At 35.7% G+C, this 21,216-nt stretch overlaps 1 protein-coding gene across 11 annotated transcripts in view; it reads left to right on the forward strand.

The window, feature by feature from the left end:
- The window catches only part of FRY (FRY microtubule binding protein), a 459,465-nt gene that overhangs the window by 393,250 nt on the left and 44,999 nt on the right, over positions 1-21,216 (forward strand). For 8 of the 11 annotated variants that reach the window (XM_036454766.2, XM_045588489.1, XM_045588490.1 and 5 more), the window contains 5 exons: positions 352-426; positions 5,911-6,081; positions 9,246-9,254; positions 18,475-18,675; positions 19,244-19,405. In XM_036454766.2, coding sequence (XP_036310659.1) covers positions 352-426; positions 5,911-6,081; positions 9,246-9,254; positions 18,475-18,675; positions 19,244-19,405 — 618 coding nt within the window. The remainder of the gene's footprint in view (positions 1-351; positions 427-5,910; positions 6,082-9,245; positions 9,255-18,474; positions 18,676-19,243; positions 19,406-21,216) is intronic. The other 3 variants (XM_036454760.2, XM_036454764.2, XM_036454765.2) reach the window with 2 other exon arrangements.

A 21,216-nucleotide genomic window follows, 5' to 3' on the forward strand; every position in this document is an offset into this window, starting at 1 on the left:
ATCCCCCACATTGGGAAAACTTAGATCAGTACTGTATCATAGAAATAGAAGGTTATCCTCACTTTAAATGTTCTAATAGTCACCTTTTTTAAAAAGTTAAAACAAATAGGTAGAATGAATTTATAACATATTTTACTTAACCAAATATGTCTAAAATATTATTTCAACATGTAATAAATAATTCACAATTATTAATTTAATGTTCCACTTTTTTTTTCCATGCTAAGTCTGTGTGCATTTTTATATCTCAGTTCTCACTGGTCACATTTACAATATGATAATCCTATGTATAAGAGCAGATCTGTTCAGAAAATGCCATGATTATAATCTGCCTGTGTGTTTCTTTTTCAGAAGAGGACAAAAGAGAAGTTGGTGCACGTCCTTTCTCTATGTGGCCAAGAAGTAGGATTGAGCAAAAATCCATCAGTAAGTTCTAGCACATATCACATGTGTTTTGGTATCATCTCCTTTTTACTTTGGTCTGTTTTTACCTTTTGTCAAAACAAGTTTAGACTATTTACCTATGAATTACAAGTATAATATCCACCATCTATTTCTCTCTATTGTATGGTTTTTAGTCTCACCTTAATTCAGAAACAATGAAAGATTTTGTTGGCTATTTGCTCCAGGTTGTCTGTGAATAAATACTCAGTTTTTGTTTTTGTTTCCAATTTTTAAAATCTCTTAATTTTTTAAATAAAAATGCTCAGTTTCCTGAAAATATGTTTGTGACTACTGCATCACCAAGCATGATACACATTCCTTTTGGATATAATTTTATTCTGTACACACAAGTCTTACTGTGATGTCATTGTTTTATTCACAATAAAGGTGAAAATAATGATATGTTATCATGTTTTTTCCTCATATAAATTTCCACTGATGTTACAGTTTTTTAAAGCCATACCATCAGGTTTTGGAATATATGAATAATTAAAGTATTAGATATTAGCTTCTGAGGCCCAAAATTCAGAAAATTCAAATTGTGTATGTGAGTCTGTTGTAGCAAAAGCAATAAAAATCTAGGGTCTGACTTCACCAGGTATTTTTTTGACTGTCTGGCAATGTGCCCTAGCTAGTTATTAGCTCAGCTTGACCTCCATTGAAGTCACCATTTTAGTGTTAGTGATCAATGGGTTTGTTGTTACCCCTGTGACTTTATTTAGAGTAGAGGGAACAAGATAACAGCGGCTAGAGCAGGTGGAGCCTCCAAGCTCACCAGGGAGAGAAACAGGAGCAATTTGCCTTTGTACTGCAGCCCTGCCAGCCAGGGCCATTTCTTACTCCCCTGGCCAGTGGTACTTCCTCCTTCAGATCTGAACCCCTTGTGTCTGTGCTGAGGCCTTTCTGGCTGGAAATATTTACCTGGAGGATGTTACAAGTAAGAGCAGCAGCACAAATGAGGAAGCCAGATTCTCATCTTCTCTCTCACTAAGCAGTTGACTGGCCCTCTGTGCTTCTGTCTTACATATCCATGTGTAATACCTGCACAAACTGTGTCAGGTACACACATGAGAAATAATGATGGTTCTGAAATACTGGAGAAAAAGTACCTATAAATCTCCTCATTCTTTTACTTTTGATAGATATTTGTGTACTTAAATTCTTCTAAATGATTGCCTACTTTTCAAGGATGACTGGATGTTGTAATGAAATGGTTAAATAAGAATCCTCTTCACTTTATTTAATATCAATCTGTATTCAGGAAAGGCTGTAACATCAGTTTATGTTGTTCATTATTTTCCATAAATGAGTGAGATCATGTGATATTCATCTTTCTCTGACTGGCTTATTTCACTTAGCGTAATGCTCTCGTTCCATCCATGCTGTTTCAAATGGTAAGAATTTCTTCTTTTTACCACAGCATAGTATTTTATTGTGTAGATGTACCATAGTATTTTAATCCACTCATCTGCTGATGGGCACTTAGGCAACTTCTAAATCTTATCTATTGTAAATTGTGCTGCTATGAACATAAGGGTGCACATATCCTTTATGATTGGTGTTTCTGTTTTCTTAAGATATATTCCTAGAAGTGGGATCACTGGGTCAAATGGGAGTTCCACTTTTAGCTTTTTGAGGATGCCTTTTATTTCTTCTCCTTGTCTTATTGCAATGGCTAGTACTTCTAGTACTATGTCAAACAAAAGTGGTGAGAGTGAGCATCCCTGTCTTGCTGTTCTCCACAGTGGCTGCCCCAGCCTGCATTCCCACCAGCAGTGCAAGAGGGTTCCTTTTTCTCCGCATCCTCGCTAGCACTTGTCGTTTGCTGATTTGTTGATGATATCCATTCTGACAGGTGTGAGATGGTATCACATTATCATTTTGATCTGCATCGCTCAGATGATTAGTGACTTTGAGCATGTTTTTATATGTCTCTTGGCCTTTTGAAAAGTATCTATTTAGGTCCATTGACTGTTTTGTTGTTGTTTTTTATTGGGTTGTTGATCTTCCTTTTGTTAAGTTTTTTGAGCTCCCTGTAAATTTTAAAGATTAAACCCTTATCGGTGATTACACTGACAAATATGTTCTTCTATGCAGTGGGCCTTCTTTTGTTTTATTGATGGTTTATTTTACTGTGCAAAGGCTTTTTATTTTTATGTAGTTCCATTTGTTTATTTTCTCCTTAGCTTCCATTGCCCTAAGAGCTGTATCAGTAAAGAAATAGCTTTGGTATATGTCTAAGATTTTGCTGCCTGTGGATTCCTCTAAGATGTTTATGGTTTCCCATTGTATGTTTAAGTCCTTTATCTATTTTGAGTTTATTTTTGTGTATGGTGTAAGTTGGTGATCTAGTTTCATTTTTTTGCACGTATCTGTCTGATTTTCCCAACACCATTTATTGAAGAGACTGTCTTGACTCCATTGTATGTTCATGCCTCCTTTGCAAATATTAATTGAGCATAGTGATTTGGGTTGATATCTGGGTTCTCTATTCTATTCCATTGGTCTATATGTCTGTTCTTGTGCCAGTACCAGGCTGTTTTGAGAACAATGGCTTTGTAATACAGCTTAATATACGGTATTGAGTTCCTTCCAACTTTCTTCTTTCTCAGGATAGCTGTGGCTATTCAGGGTCTTTTTTATTACAGATGAATTTTTGGAGAGTTTGTTCTAGGTCTTTGAAATATGTGGTTGGTATTTTGATGGGGAGTGCATTGAATCTATAGATTGTTTTGGGTAGTATGAACATTTTAATGATGTTGATTCTACCAATCCTTAAACAAGGTAAATTCTTTCATCTGTTTATGTCTTTCTCTATCTCTTTTTTTCAGTGTCCTGTAGTTTTCCGAGTACAAGTGTTTTACCTCCTTAGTTAAGTTTATTCCTAGGTATCTTAATTATTTTGGTGTTATGGTAAATGGGATTGTTTTTTTACTCTATATTTCTGTAAGTTCACTCTTGGAATATAGAAATGCCATAGATTTCTTGGCATTAATTTTGTAGCCTGCTACATTTCCAAATTAAGTCTAATAATTTTTTAATGGAGTCTTCAGGGTTTTCTCTGTACAGTATTATGTCACCTGTGAATAAGGATAACATAATACTGCACAGAGAAGGTTTTACTTCTTCTTTTCTAATCTGGATGCCTTTTATTTCTTCTCCTTGTCTTATTGCAATGGCTAGTACTTCTAGTACTATGTCAAACAAAAGTGGTGAGAGTGAGCATCCCTGTCTTGTTTCTGTTCTTAGGGGAAATGGTTTTAATTTTTGCCCATTCAGTATGGTGTTGACTGTGGGTTTGTCATTATGTTAAAGTATAATCCTTCTATTACCACCTTACTGAGAGTTTTTAACAAGAAAGGATGTTGGATTTTGTCAAATGCTTTTTCCACATCAATGATATGACTATGTGATTTTTATCTCTCAATTTGTTTATGTGATATATCCTTTTTATTGATTTACGGATATTATACCATCCTTGCATCCCTGGGATAAATCCTACTTGGTCATGGTATATGATCTTGCTAATGCTTAATCTGATTTGCTGAATCTGAATTTTGTTGAGTATTTTAGCATTTATGTTCATCAATGATATTGGCTTCTAATTATCTTTCATTGTGTTGTCTTTATCTGGTTTTGGTATTAGGGTAATGCTGGCTTCATAGAATGAGCTTAGAAGTGTTCCTTCCTCTTCATTTTTTTTTTTTTTTTTCGAATAGTCTGAGGAAGATAGGTCTTAATTCTTCCTTGAATGTTTGGTAAAACTCTCCTATGAAACCATCTGGCCCTGGGCTTTTGTTTTCTGGAAGCTTTTTGATGACTGTTTCAATTTCTTCCTTAGTTATCGGCATATAGAATCTTCCTCATTGCATTTTGGAAGGTTGTATTTTTCTAGGAATATGTCCATTTCCTCCAGATTTTGTAGTTTGTTGGAATAGAGCTGTTCATAGTATCTTTTAATAATCCTTTGTATTTCTGTGGGGTCTGTTATTGTTTTTGCCTCTTTCATTTTTGATTTTGTTTATTTGGGTCCTCTCTCTTTGCTTCTTGGTGAGCCTGGAATGAGGTTCATCAATCTTGCTTATCCTTTCAAAGAACCAGCTCTTGGTTTCATTGATCTTTTGTATTTTTTTTCTCTATGTCATTTATTTTTGCTCTGATCTTTATTATCTCCTTCCTTCTACTCACTCTGGGCTTTTCTTTTTGCTTTCTTTCTAATTCCTTAAGATGTAAAGTTAGATGATTTACTACCATTTTTTCTTGTGTGTTTTTTGTTTGTTTGTTTGTTTGTTTGTTGTTGTTGTTTTAGGTAGGCCTGTAATACTATCAACTTGTCTCTCTGGACTACTTTCACTGTGTCCCATAGGTTTGGGATTGTTGTGGGTTTTTTTTGTCATTCATTTCCAGGATGTTTTTAATTTCTACTTTGATCTCTTTGATAACCCAATAATTGTTTAATAGCATGCTATTCAGTCCAAGTGTTTGAATTTTTTATTGTTTTTATTGTAGTTTATTTCTAATATTATGCCATTGTGGTGTGAGGAGATTTAATAGAAAAAGTCTTGTTAAATCAATAGGAAATAGGGTAGGAATTTAAGTATAAATTATGAGCATGGCTACTCAGCTAGTTCAAATGAGCAAGTGTTATACCTTTTGGCTTCTGTTTCTTTTCTTTTTTTAATATATTTTATTGATTTTTTACAGAGAGGAAGAGAGAGGGATAGAGAGTTAGAAACATCAATCAGCCGCCTCCTGCACACCCCCCACTGGGGATGTGCCAGCAACCAAGGTACATGCCCTTGACCGGAATCGAACCCGGGACCTTTCAGTCCATGGGCCGACGCTCTATCCATTGAGCCAAACCGGTTTTGGCTGGCTTCTGTTTCTTATTCCTTTTTAGTTCCTGGTGTATCTCTGAAAGGGTTAAGTCCTTTGCTCTCATAGTTCATTCTATAATAGCCTATCTTGGTATTGGGAATCCTGAAAATATTGTGTGACACTATGTGTGATCTGTGTGTGACTATGTATCGATACAAGTTCTAACCTCAGTCAGTTCAGAAACAGTGGAAATTGTCTTGGCTGCTGATTTGTGAACACACATACAGTTGTGTCACAAACACAAACACATGCTCCCCTTCCCCTTCCACCCCCAGACACACACACACACACACACACACACACACACACACACACACACATACACACACACATCCAGGTAGGATCGAGTCTTCATCCAGTAAGCAGCCATTTGACTCTTGAAACATTTTCCTGTTTCATGCACTTGTGTCTTTGCACTAAGTTTAATATGAAGACACCTGTCCAACATAAATAACATTCTAAAAATATCTGCCTGAGGAATTAGGTGTGTACTGGAAACAGTGTGATGAAGAGCCAGTAATGGTTTTCTTTGTAGCATAAAAACCAGAGGGAGATGGTTTCTCAGGATAGGATTCTTTGGATTTGTAGGTGATTTTTTCATCATGTGGGGACTTGGACCTGCTGGAGCATCAGACAAGCTTGGTCTCTTCCGAGGATGGTGCCCGAGAACCGGAGAACATGGATGATACAAACAGTGAGCAACAGTTCAGAGTCTTTAGAGACTTCGATTTCCTGGATGTAGAACTAGAGGACGGAGAGGTATAGTATATTCTCTAAAAATAACCCACTTGACTAACAAAAGTTTCTTTTTACCTGCTAAAAAATGAATTTTTATAACTGAGTCTCAATGAAAAGCTGTAAACTTTATTTTAAACCAATATATCCAAGTACAGCAGCTTCACTTTGGCACAAGTTACCACACCCTTCCTGTCTGAGCCCACAGCAGATGCTGCCAGGTTATTTTTAAATGGCTATAAATTGACTGCTGATGACCATACAAAGGCTGTGTGTATAGTCCAACAGTGAACTTTAAACACACACACACACACACACACACACACACACACACACACACAAAATATTCAAGTTCTGAACCTGTTTGCTGGTACCTGGCTAAAACAAGCGGAGTGTTTAATGCTTACAAACATGAAATTGCCTTAATTCCATTACTGGGAAGCTTGCCTGCGACAAAATGAGCCAGGAGCCTGTGGTCTCTGGGGCCTTTGTGTTGCCTGATTAGGTCATTAGAACTCGAAACAGGATGGAGGGCAGAGGAGAGTTTCTGGTTCTGATGTGGACGGGTAGCTGGTTTTCCCCACACTTGGAGCAGCTTTACTCAAGTCTCAATAGGCAAAGGCAGATTTGTGTATTTGGATGACAAGTATAGTAATAAGATGCTTTCAGTTATGAATATTTTTAAAATTTGGGATTTGAAGGCAACACATTATCCCTTTGCTCTCATTTTGATAATTTGGGGAGTGTTCCTTTGCCTCAAAGGGCAGAAATGAAATTCACTAAAGGAAGACTGATATGTGTAAAAATGCCAGATACCCCTAGTACCAAGTCAGCTCCTGGTGTTAGTCAACATGCTTGAGCTTACATGTAACTATACACAGTCTGTTTCCCAAAGAAAGGACTTTCCGCTAGACTTAAAGTTAAAGCAGAGACCCAGATTCAAAGTTTATCATCTCCTATAGTGGGACAGCACCTCCTAAATTAACTAACTTCTTACCTTAATTAGCTTCTTACCTTCCTTAAAAGGATATGACTGCTGACCAACTCGTTTATATCAAGGTGAGGCCAATTGGCTCTCTGTTTTTGTCCCTTTGGCCACTGATGACCCTGGATATCTGTGCCAGCAAGGGAGAATCTTATCCTCAGAAGGAACAGTATTTTCTTTATCAATATTTTTCTGGAAACAAGTTTGGCAGCCCAGTATGTAAAGAACTAAAGGCACTAACTACAACGCAGCTTTAAAATAAGTGTCAGCTTTTCACTTTGAGTTGTTCTAGTATTATAGAAAGTAGTGCAGAATTTTCTGGTTGTTCATCACAATTAGTAATCAAGATATCAATTTCGAATTGTGTTTATGATTGTTTTAAAAGTCTTCCATGAAATACAACAGTTTTTAATGTCTCTGAGCCAGAGCTACCATATTTTTCGGACCATAAGACGCTCCGGACCATAAGACGCACCAGTTTTTAGAGAAGGGAAATGAAGAAAAAAAGATTCTGAAACAAATAGTGTCCTAAAATATTTTATGTGCATTAAAACCCAACATCACAGTCATAAACACATGTAATCAACCTTGTAAAGTAAACAGCAGCATTTAGAACCATTTTAGAGCCGGACAAGCACACAGAGACCACACAGAGCCGGGCAAGTAAAAAAACTTTTTTTTTAAAGTATATGTGTAGGCTATATTTGGACCATAAGACTCAGGGACTTTTTCCCCCCACTTCTGGGGGGGAAAAAAGTGCGTCTTATGGTCCAAAAAATACGGTACATGGAATGTCACAACATGAGCTCCCTGGCCTGAGCAGCTAACCCCATCTTCCCTCCTAGGCTAGAATTCAAGCTCAGGCACCCTCTTCACTCTGAAAATAAAACTAAAGAAGGAAAAATTGACCTTGCAAGATACACATCATTTTCTAAAGTTGATAAAAGAAAAGCATGTTATGTAATATGACTTAGCAGGAGAATCAGACACAGTCTTAGAATAACTAACAAATTTAATTTCTATCAAAATAAAGGAGGAAAAAAAAAACTGAGATGCCCATCACTTGAAAATAACTATGACACTAATGTTTGTCAGGGACAATAAGTAATGAATACTACTGGTGTTCTCTCTATTGTCCTAGCCAACAAGAACTACATCACAGCATCACAGTGATGACTTTATCTTATATAATTAAGATTTCATAGACACTCAAGAGTATGAAAGTATATATGTACCCAAATAAAATAAACCATATGAGAAAGTTTTACTACATCTCAGTAAGATACAATAAGGGATGCTATCACGCTTCTGAGGGGTAGCGTAAAAATGCATAGGCTTTGGAGCCAGGCAAGGTCCTAATTTGAATTACAGCTCTGTCACTGACCTCACTGTATGACCATAAGCATGCAGTTTCTCTTGGCTTTCTCGGATACTCAATGGGTATAATAATACCTGCCTATAAAGTGGATCTGAGCATTTAGTGAGGTAACCTACATAAAGCTTCTAGCAGTGTCTCAATGTCCATTCCTTTATACTATCATTGGTGAATAATTTTAGTTTTTCCTCATCTGAGAAACTTAAGCATACTTACCGTCTAGATAAAAACACAGTTATAAAAAAGACAGTTTTTTGGTCATATCTACTTCTTTTCATTAAATTACCTCAGAATTTATTGCCTACTATTGGTAAGGGTTCGGCCCTGAACTTTTTAGAATCTTTGCAAGGTGCGGTCTTTGCTGTTAACTACATATCAGCAGTGAAGAGACCATGATCACACACACCTTTCTCTTGGTGAGCAGGATCAGGTGACACCATCATTTTGTTCCAGTTGATGACTTGATACATTTTCCCATGACATTTCACAATTTTCTCACAAATACTTTAGTCATCCCCACTCCCCAAAAAGTGTTGAGGACAAAAAAGTGGCCACTAAAGGGGAAAACTGTTTCAGAAATTGTACTTGTGATTTATTGCTCCACTTCCATTATTCACCACTATGAGGTTTGGAATTTCTGGTTTGATGCCGATTTTCTCTTTGGGTTTATATACATTTACCTTTGTTTAAGTTGCATCTACTGAAGTATATATTGTTAGCACTGTTCATTGTGTTAAAACTAAGAGAAAAGGACTTTAGTATCCTTAGTGTCATCATTTTAAATAGACCTTTTAATTTGTTTCTCTGTTCACCCCATCTGCTGCCCAGGAGCTTCAGGTAAGAGAATGCTCTTTTTTCAGATACGCAAGTCAATGTTTTGCATTTATGCAGATTAATAACAACAGAGTTGCTTCTTCCTCCCTTCCAGCATATGTATGCCTGTTTGTATGCATATTCACATTGATGGGTGTGTGATTTAAGATGTCTTTTTTTCCTCAATTGCTCTAATCTATTATATAAAAGCCTAAGCAACCATTACAGCAGAATGATTAGAATGATTGGAATGACAAGTCATTATGACACACACTGAGCAGACAGGCAGGCAAGAATTTAGGAGCTAGCAGGCAGGCAGGTGAGTGGTTAAGGGCGGGCAGGCAGGCAGGCAGGCAAATGGTGAGGGCGAGCAGGCAGGCAGGAGAGCGGTAAGGGCAAGCGGTCCCAGATTGCGAGAGGGATATCTGACTGCCATATGTCTGACTAATCAACAGTAACAGCAGTCTGTGCCCAGTGTAGTAATCTAGGATCTAGACATTCATATTTCTGTGCAAGCTTATGGTTCTATCTCGTGGTCAGTGAGGGATGCCTTCAGAATTGTTCCCTGAAATAGTTCATCGAACATATCCACTGATTTGGTACAATAGAATAAGTTTTGTGAATTTATATTTTACATTTATATTTGTATATTTCTCCCAGTAATTTTCACTTTCCTCTTTTTTCCCCTCTGTCTAGTATTCTCATTTTTTTTAAAAAAATTTTATTTACTCACATATTGCATTCTCTTTTTTATCCAGAACTCTTGCCTTTCCACTTTTTTCCCACTAAAATGGCTATTTTTAAATTTCATCACAATAGCATATGCACCAGGAAAAATTTTTATTTGGTGGTAATTTGTCACAGCAGATATAGATAAAAAGTGCAGATATGGATAAAAAGTACAGATATAGATAAAACAGCAGATACCAGCTACAGAATATAGAAATCATATTCTGAATCTGATTTCTTTGTATAATGAAATAGTCCTAAAACAATAATAAATGGGGTTGAATAATGATAATTTGTATATTATATCCAGAATGTGTTTAAGATTCTTACCTGTTGCCTTCTACCATGAATCACCAAAACAGATTTTGGAATACCTAAGCATCTGCATCATGAGAGATCTGTGAGATATTCTGTCAAGCTTTGTGTTATTAAGAGCAAGAAGAAACAGCCCTTAAACCAGAGGAAAATTAATCAATGTAATGCTCACTGATTTTAACAATAATTTGCATCTCTCACATTACATTTTTTTATTAACTGAACTCTCCCCATAAAAAGTTAATGGTGAGCCATCAAACAGTGCTTTAAATGACTCATAAATGGAAGGATTCTATATTATATGTTATTCAGATTACCTATTTATTTTTGTTAAACCTTGCTTACCAATAAGATATAATATTTCCCTTCTTTTATTCCTATTTTGAGAGAAAAATATTGTGAACACACAATACAATATACAGATGATTTATTATAGAATTGTATACCTGAAGCTTATATAATTTTATTAATCAGTGTATCACCCCAATAAATCAATAAAAAGTAAAGAGAGAGAGAGAGAATGTAAGTTCACAAAATTTCTACAAAAACATTTTATGTTGATCAAATAAACATACTTAATAACATATGGTTTGTAAATAAAGCCTGAGATATAACTCACAGCTTTCTTTAAAACTTGCTTTGCCCTTAACCCAGGTGGTGCCTCAACCAATTCGCATGCCACCCAGGGCTCTTTTTAAAAAAATATATTTTATTGATTTTTTACAGAGAGGAAGAGAGAGGGATAGTTAGTTAGAAACATCGGTGAGAGAGAATCATCGATCAGCCACCTCTTGCACAACCCCCACTGGGGATGCGCCTGCAACCATGGTACATGCCCTTGACTGGAATGGAACCTGGGACCTTTCAGTCCACAGGCCGATGCTCTATCCATTGAGCCAAACCGGTTTCGGCCACCCAGGGCTCTTTAAGCGGTTGAGCATTACAGGTCGCCAACAAGTGGCAGCAGGTCTTGGTGTGCCATAGGTCTTTTCCTAGTAGCAGCAGGTCTTGGTGTGCTTGAGGTCTTTTATAGCAGCTGGCCTTTGTTTGCAGTGTAGCCCCTCCCATGCAAATCCAAGCTCAGCATTAAGTAAGGATTGCTAGGTAGTGTCTAACAGTTAGCCCAGGCCCATAACAGGCAGCATCGGACATGGCCCAGCACTGGAGTCCTTCCCAAGGGGCCCCTGACAGTGGTTATCACCGAAGTACCAGAATTGGCAGACAGAACAGAAGAAAAGAGCCCTAAACCCGCTCCCATGGGGCATTAAAACTTGACTGAAGTGAACAACACTTAACTTTTTTATTTTTTATTATTATTTTCTTTGAACCTTTTTCTTCCTCTCTTTTCTTTTTTTCCTCCTATTTTGCTTCTCCTTTCCTCATTTTAGTTTTTCCCCTTTCTTCTTCCCCTTTTTTAAAACTTACCTTCTCAATCTGCTTTATTGATGTTATTATTCAAGCCTCTGTTGGTTTATTCATATATCTAATGTCCTCTTCTCTGCTCCTACTCTATTTTCTCTTCTCTTATTTTTTGTTCATTACTCAATTTTTTTTTAACTTTTTTCTCTCTTCTCTTGCTCTTCTCCTAATTTTTTAAGTTGTTTCACTGCCTAAATTTAGGCCTATCTGCTTTCTCCTCTATTCTACTTTCCAAAAATAAATCTTTTTTTTTATTTTTTCTTCTTGTCTTCATATTTTTCCCCTCCCTCCTCTACTCTAAACCATGGTCCTTCCCCTATTCCTCCAATTCCTTAACCTTATTTTCTTTATTTAAGCTCTGCATCTACCCCACCCTTTTTCCTGGGGGGTTTTTCTTTGTGCTTTTTTATTTGTTTTGTTGTGTTTTCTCCCCATTTTTCTTCTTTCTTTCTTCCTTCCTTCCTTTCTTCTTTTTTATTTCTTATATTCATTCTTGCTCTCTTTTCTCTTTCCTAATTTCATTTCTCTGATAGTCACTTTTATTGGAATTACAGCTGTCTTGTGTACATTTGTGTTCTGATCCTTCTGTGTCATGTCTTGTGTTGTATTTTGGCTGTTCACTCAGCACCTCAAAACAGCTGGCATGACGTGTTAGGGAGCAAACCAAATAATCAGATATCCTGAGAGGAATCTCTGTCCATGAAAAGGACAATAACATTCAAAACCCAACTACGTTAGGAGAACCCAAATATCTCAAGGACGGAGTATCCCTTGAACACCCATCCCAGGAGACCTAAAAGACTGTACCATGGGTCCCACAAAACATCTACTACATAAGACCAATTCAAAAAAGCTGGGTCATATAGCAGTTTGATTTAATACATAGAAACAATTACAAAGGAACAAAAAAATGGGAAGATAAATAAACAACCCCCAAATAAAAGAAAAGGAGGAATCACCAGAAAAGGGATGATGAAATGAAATTAATTAAATTAAATTAAGCTGAGCAATTTGTCAGAGAAAGAATTCATAGTAATAATTATAAGGATGCTCAAACAACTGAATGAGAAATTCACCAACAAGTATAAGAATCAAGAGGAATGAAGAATGACATAGTTGCAATAGAGAACACCCTGGGAGTTTTCAGCAGTAGATTAAAAGAAGCTGAAGATCAAATCAATGAGATAAAAGAAAAGGCAGAAAAAGCAGCTAGGCAGAGCAGCAACAACAACAAAAATAATTAAAAAGCAGGCGGAGAGTCTAAGGAAGCTGTGGGACAACATGAAATGAAACAACATCTACATAATAGGGGTGCCAGAAGAAGAGGAAGTTGAGCAAGGAATATAAAATCTGTTTGAAGAAATAATGACAGAAATTTTCCTTGATTTGGGGGAGAAAAAAAATCCACAAGTCCAAGAAGCACACAAAATCCCAAGCAAGATGAACCCTAAAAGGCCCACACTAAGATACATCATAATTAAATTGGCAAACACCAATGACAAAATAAGGATCTTAAAGGTGGCCAGAGAGAGACAGAAAGTTAACTATAATGGATCTCCCAGTAGCCTATCAACTGTTTTCTCAATTGAAACACATCAGGCCAATAGGGAATGGAATGAAATATACAGAGTGATGCAAGGAAAGGACCTGAATCTAAGAATACTCTATCCAGCAAGGCTATCATTCAAAGTTGAAGGTGAAATCAGGAGCTTCACAGGCAAAACAAAAACAAAAACAAAAACAAAAACAAAAACAAAAAAAACAGACAAGGTTATGGGAGCTTATTACCATCAAGTCAGCAAAGCAAGAAATGAAATGGTAAAGGGACTGGTATAAAAAATTAAAAAAAGGGAGGGAGGGGGAATAGAGAAAGAAGAAGGAAGACAGGCATAAAGAATAAAAATGGCAAAACAAGTACCTATAAATATTATTAAATATAAATGGATTAAATACTTTAATCAAAAGATATAGGGTAGCCTAATGGATAAGAAAACATGACCCATAAACATGCTCTCTACAAGAAACCCACCTTAGAACAAAGGACTCACAGATTGTAAGTAAAGGAATGAGGGGAAATTTTTCAGTCAAATGAAAATGGAAAAAAAAAGCTGGGGTAGAAATACTTATATCTGACAAAATAGACTTCAAAATGAAAGCCATAATAAGAGATAAAGAAGGTCACTTCACAATAATAAAGGGATCGATGAATAAGAGACTATGGCCCTGAGAAACATATATGCACCCAATATAGGAACACCTAAATATATAATTTTAAAAAAATTCTGGATGATATTAAGGGGGAGATTGACAGCAATACAATCATAGTAGGGGACTTTAATACCCCACTGATATCACTGAATAAATCTTTTAGACAAAAAATCAACAAGGAAACAGCAATCCTAAAGGACACTCTAGAACAGATGTAATTGATATCTTCAGAACATTTCACTCCAAAGCTACGGAATATACATTCTTCTCAAGTACACATAGGACATTTTCAAAGATAGACCACATGTTAGTGCACAAGCTAACACTCTACAAATTTAAGAAGATTGAAATCATATCAAGCATCTTCTTGGGCCACAATGGCAAGAAATTAGAAATCAGCTACAATAAAAATGTTCAAAACAATCAACTACATGCAACTAAATATTCAATGGGAAAAAACTAAAACCATTTTCCCTAAGAACAGGAACAAGACAGGTGTGCCTTCTTTTACCACTCTTATTCAACTGGAAGTCCTAGCTATAGTGATCAGACAAGAAGAAGAAATAAAAGGCATCCAAATTGGAAGGGAGGAAGTAAAACTCTCACTATTCACAGATAACATGAAAACCTTAAAGACTCCATCAAAAAACTACTAGCTTTAATAAATGAATTCAGAAACATCGCAGGATACAAAATTAACACCCAAAAATCTATAGTATTTTTATATACTAATAGTGAACTCTGAGAAAGAGGAACTAAAACAACAATCCCATTTATCATTGCAACAAAAGAAATTTTTGAGATATTTTAGAATAAACTTAACCAAGGAGGTAAATAACATGTACTTGGAAAACTACAGAACTTTAAAAAAAAGATATAGAGGAAATATAAACAAATGGAAGAATATGCCATGTTTATGCATTGGTAGAATTGACATCATTAAAATGTCCATACCACCCAAAGCAATCTATAGATTCAATTCAATCCCTATTAAAATACTAAGTACATATTTCAGACCTAGAACAAATACTACAAAAATTTATATGGAACCAAAAGAGACTCCAAATAGCTGCAGCAATCTTGAAAATGAAGAGCCAAGTTGGAGGAATCACAATACCAGATATCAAATTATACTACAAAGCCATTCTACTCAAAACAGCCTGGTATTGGCACAAGAACAGACAGATAGATCAATGGAAAGGAACAAAGGACCCAAGTCACTATGCTCATTTAATATTTGACAAAGGAGGCAAGAGCATACATTGGAGACAGTCTCTTCAATAAATGGTGTTGGGAAAATTGGACAAATGCATGCCCAAAAAATGAAACTAGACCTCCAACTTACACCATACACAAGAATAAACTCAAAATGGATAAAAGACTTAAATTTAGGATGTGAAATCATTAAAGTCCTAGAAGAAACTATAGGCTTCACAATCTCAGGCATCACTCATAGCAATATATTTACCAATATATCTCCTAGGACAATGGGAACTAAGGAGAAAATAAATAAACGGGACTTCATGAAAATAAAAAGCTTCTGAACTGCAAAATAAACCATCATCAAAATAATAAGAGAGCCCACTGCATGGGGGAACATATTTGTCAATGATACGTCTGAAGGGATTAATCTCTAAAATATATAGGGAACTCATACAACTTAACAAAACGAAGACAAACAATCCAATAAAAAAAAATGAGCAAAGGACCTAAATAGACACTTCTACAAGTGGGCATACAGAAAGCCAAGTGACATATGAAAAAATGCTCAAACTCACTACCCATCCAAGAAATGCAAATCAAAACAATGATATATCACCTAATACCTGTCAGAATGGCTGTCATCAACAAATAAACCAACAAGTGCTGTGAGGATGTGGAGAAAAGGGAACCCTAGGACACTGCTGGTGGGAATGCAGACTGGGTGGCCACTGTGGAAAACAGTATAGAGTTTCCTCAAAAAAATTAATAATGGAACTCCCATTTGACCCAGTAATCCCACTTCTAGGAATATATCCTAAGAAACCAGAAATACTCATCAGAAAGTATATATGCAATCCTGTGTTCATAGCAACACAATTTACAATAGCTAAGACTTGGAAACAGCCTAATCAGTAGATGAGTGAATAAAAAAAAACCTATGGTACATTTATATAATGGAATACTACATGTCAATAAAAAAAGAAAGAACTCTTACCATTTGCAACAGCATGGATGGACCTGGAGAATATTATGCCCAGCAAAATAAGCTAGTCAGAGAAAGAAAAGTATCACATGGTCTCATTCAAATGTGGAATCTAATGAACCAAATAAACTGATTATAATAATAGACCCAGAGTCATGGAAGCATAAACGGACTGTTGAACCTCAGAGGGAAGGCAGTGGAGGGTGGGTGGGAAGAGATCAACCAATGATCTTGTATGCATATATGCATAACCTGTGGACACAGACAGTGGGATGTTGAGGGCCTTGGGGGAAGGCGGCGGTAATGGGAGCAGGCTAGAAGAGGTTAAGGAGGGGGAGGGGTAGGAGGGAGAGAACCTATGTAATACTTTCAACAATAATAATTTTTTAAATGCCCAACTGGAAGGGGAAATTATAAATAAATTATGGTCCAACTGAAATATGGAATATTATGCAAGCATTACATTTTATATTTCCAGAGACTTTTTAATGAGAAAGAGATGTGTTTAAGAGATTATACTTTTTAAAAATATTTTCTTACATATATTATTTAATTCATACTAAAGTTAAATATTACTAATTGCCACTGTTAAGTAGTCCTAAATAATAGCATGTATGTAACAGAAAACTAAATAAAACAGAAAAAATTTTTTTAAAAAGTTATACTTTTTATTCATAAAAAAACATATTTTGCATGATTTCACTTTCTTTTGAAGAAGAATTATGTATATGCATAGAAAAATATATATATATGCTTTGTAAAAATACACAAATTTAAGAAATGAAAGAAAATCAAGCAATGGAATGATGAACATTGGTCCTAGGTTAAGTCCCTGGTTAAGAAGGGGTGCAGAGGATGGAATGGGGTGAAAATAACCATATAGTTAGATAAAGGTCATTATCAAGGATATGGCTTTTATTTGGGGAGGTGGGATCATGGGTTCTTATCGCCTAATCAAAAGTAAAATTAATATAACAATAAATCATGAAAAGAAAAAGAAAATGTGGTACATTTATGTAATGAAATTTTACTAAAAAGACACAACGAAATCTTACATTTGCAACACCATAGATGGACCTAGGGGGTATTATGCTAAGTGAAATAAGTCAGACAGAAAAATAAATCAAATACCATATGATTTCACCCAGCTGGCATGGCTCAGTGATTCAGCATTGGCCTATGAGCCAGGCAGTTATGGTTCAATCCCGGTCAGGGCATATGTCTGGATTGCAGGCTCAATCCCTAGAGTGGGGTGTGCAGGAGGCAGCCAATCAATGATTCTCTCATCATTTATGTTTGTCTCTCTCACCTTCTCTTTTCCTCTCTCTCTAAAATTCAATAGAAGCATATTTTTTAAAAATAAGAATAAAAAAGTAAAAATATCATATGATCTTATTTAGATGTTGAATCTAAGAAACAAAATAAATGAACAAACAGACTCAGATATGAGAACAAATTGAGGATTGCCAGATGAGAAGTGGGCAAATGAAAAAGATAAAGGGATTAAGAAGTTCAAATTGGCAGTTACAAAATAGGCACAGGGATATAAAGTACAGCATAGGAAATATAGTCAATAACATTGTAATAACTATGTATGGTGCCAGGTGGGTACTGAAAATATTGAGGAATCACTTAATAAAGCATATGATTGTCTAACCACTATGCTGTGCACCTGAAACTAATACAAAATAATATTGAATGTCAACTGAAATTGAAAAAAAAAAACTTTTTTAATGTACAGGCCATCAATAATGCTTAGTAGTCAGTCAGTCATTTCAGGTCCAGGAAAACAACTACTTTCTGTGTTGGGACAGTTTTTTTAAACGATCCAGAAGCAAAAGTTAAGCCCTGCTGCTGTGGCCTCTGCATCCTGCATGACTGGACAGATTTCCTAGCTGCTCTCCCATCTTCTTAACTGCATTTTATCTGTGAAAAATGCTGAAATGTTTGCCTAATGCTCTTCTCCTTGGTACCTGGAGTATGTGGAATATGCTAAAAGCATAGCTCCTACTTTTGCTCCTTCTGAAAACAGTACTAAAGTAGGGTTGGGGGCACATCCCTTTTGAAGTTATTTTACTATTAATGGTGTCTTTATTACAGATTTTTAGAAATAGATCATCTATGAAGTGTACCCCAATCAAGTTTTACAAAAACATAACATTACCCACCACACCATACAAAAGTATGTGATCAGTCTACCTATGATGCAATATACATGACAGTGAAAACAGTATGCTTTTCTCATCATGTCACCAAATGTTTGGTAGCAAAGGATATGAGGGCTTGAGAGTTCATAATGCAAATATTATTTCTAAGTCATGACTAACTGAATATGTGAAGATGTGAGTAAACGTAGGCATTAAAAAATAGCTTATGGTCTGATTTCAGGGTGAGAGTATGGACAACTTTAACTGGGGAGTACGCAGACGATCTCTGGACAGTCTGGACAAGTGTGACATGCAGCTTCTGGAGGAGCACCAGCTTTCAGGCAGTTCTCCCAGCCTAAACAAAATGAACCACGAGGACTCTGATGAATCTTCTGAGGAGGAGGACCTGGCCACCAGCCAAATCCTAGAGCACTCAGACCTCGTAAGTAAAGCCCTCCCACTATAGACACTGGCAGACTTGTTTTCGGAACTAAAGCAGTAGCAATTTCCAGTTGCAGTTAAAGAAACTTCCAGAGCTGCTAAACTAAAACGTGAACCATCATATGATGTCAAACTGAGTCTCAGTGGCCTCTTCTCGATAAGTTGTACACAGAAGCAAATGCTGGGGTATTTGTTATATTATACTATTAACAATCTCTGGATGCCATCAGATCTTTTAGGACCTAGATTTTCCCCAAATAACTTGCATTATTCTGAAACCTTTTAAAAATTCTTCAAATATCTGAAGTTTTAGGAACTATGACAGATAGACATTTTGATGTTGTTATCTATAAATGTGGGTACTTGTGTGTTAAGAGTGCTATGCCATCACACCAGGTTGCTAGCTCCCATTTTTAAGTTCTAATAACAGTGAACTATGTACATTAAACAGGACCTATCAACCAACAACTAGCTTGCTCATACAGTGGTATATACTCCTATGGAAAGAAGAATTAGAGTTTTTGTGGAAACATCACACTGTATTTTTCTTTCCTTTGCTTTGTCAACAGATCATGAATCTCTCCCCTTCTGAGGAGGTCAACCCTGTGGAATCATTCACATCAGCCTGTGAAATGACCCCCGCTGACTCTCATTCCTTTAGCACTAGAATGGCTAGCTTTGACTCTTCTTTGCCTGAGATGAATAGTCTTCAGATTTCTGAGGTTTCCAAGGTGAAGAGATTTTGGCAATTATGATTATAATTTTCTTAAAGAAAAAGTCCTTTCAATTTTCTGAGAATTCTTAGTGGGTTGCAAGTAGAGGGTCTACCTTCATCTTTTTCTTTCTTCCTTTTTTTATGTAATTGAGTTTGTGCACCTAAGCCTATATTTTAAGTTGTTTTATCCTCCTAACTTGAGCAGCCACTTCTTGTTGGTTGTAAGAGATTTCATAGGTCTTCTAAAAATGAAACAGTCTGCATTTTCCATTCAGCATGAACACAGCTGATTAATTAATGGCAGAACTAACTGGTATACCTATGTCTGAGATCGCTGTGATTGGGAAACTTCTGTTTTTTGTCATGACTTTTATAAAACAATGTGCTGTTGAAGTGTGGGTGTGTGCATGTATTGGAGGAAATTTTTTACTATGTAGGAACCAATTACACAATTTGTACATTGATTCAAGCCTCGCCTTTTGGCATACTATCAGAATTTTCAGTATTATGAACAAAACAGCTTCACCCAAGCAGCCATAGCCAGGCTCTCTGAGGAGAAAAGTAAGTAATGAATACCATTTTCTTATTTAAATGGTCAGCTTAAAAGAAAAACATAACAATGTATATTTAATTTAAAGCTTATTTATCAAAATTTCCAGAAAATATCCTCTCCATAAAACTAATCCCCACATTGTATAGGGTATCCCCCAAAAAATGTACACACACTTTGAATAATTATAAAGGCAGTTTTTTAAAATACATTTCATTTTAAAAATTGATCTATTAGCTGTTAAAGTGTGGTTGTGTATATATATATTTGTGAGACATTCTGTATATACTCTTTAGATTAGAATTTTGTTTTCTCATATTAGACATACCAAGATAACCTATTCTTGTTAAGAGAAAGTTGTCTTTATCTTAAGATTGGTCATAATAATATGTTTGAAAATAAAAATTAAAAAAAATTATAAAAGTACATTCTTCCTAATAGTTCTAATGGAAAAAAAGTTATAATGGGGGGAAATATTCTGTATTCTTTTATGGCTCACTAAAAATAGATCTGAGATCTAGGAAAATCTTACATACTTTAAACCAAGAACAACCAACCAAATTGCATCACCTAAAAATATTGAAGCTTAAAGAAAAAGTTTTTTCTAAGATTGCCCCATTGCAAAAGGACTATATGATCAATGATTCTTAGAGTTAGTAGAGCCATTTTTTAGCCAACAGGGGGCCAGAAAGAAAATGTATCTGAGATTAATACTCCAGAATTCTAAAATTAAGAAATTAAACTTCATGGAAAGTACATCACAAAATATGTGTGAAGTTATTAGCACTTGATATTTCTCATTCTTAGAATAAGCATTTTTCTATCTTTAATGCTAAGTTATATAGATTGCTCATAAAAAGCATTATCTAAATAATATTTTTATGGACACACAGATATCATCTAATTCTATCAAGAAAAGATTTGAATTTAATTTCTGAAAAGCTATCTTTGTTTAACATAATATGGTTTCTGCTATGTTTTATATATCTATGATGTTACAAAGAGAAAATAAAAGATATTTTTATAAGAACTCATGTGTCCCCTAATAGATTAAGTTTATGTACACTAATAACCCAGACCAGTCACCCATAGCCAGTCTCATTGGCACCACTCCAGTTTTAAAAAGCAGCAAGAAACAGATATGGATAAGCCTCCAAAATCCAATATATATGAGCAGTTCTTTTAAAGATATGAGACATTGCTAATTCCCTAACACATCTTTAAACACCCCTTTTAATTTCCCTATTAATCCTCATTAAAAATACTAAATTGGTGGC

The sequence above is a fragment of the Pipistrellus kuhlii genome, unplaced genomic scaffold (assembly GCF_014108245.1).
Source record: "Pipistrellus kuhlii isolate mPipKuh1 unplaced genomic scaffold, mPipKuh1.p scaffold_m20_p_3, whole genome shotgun sequence".
NCBI lineage: Eukaryota > Metazoa > Chordata > Mammalia > Chiroptera > Vespertilionidae > Pipistrellus > Pipistrellus kuhlii.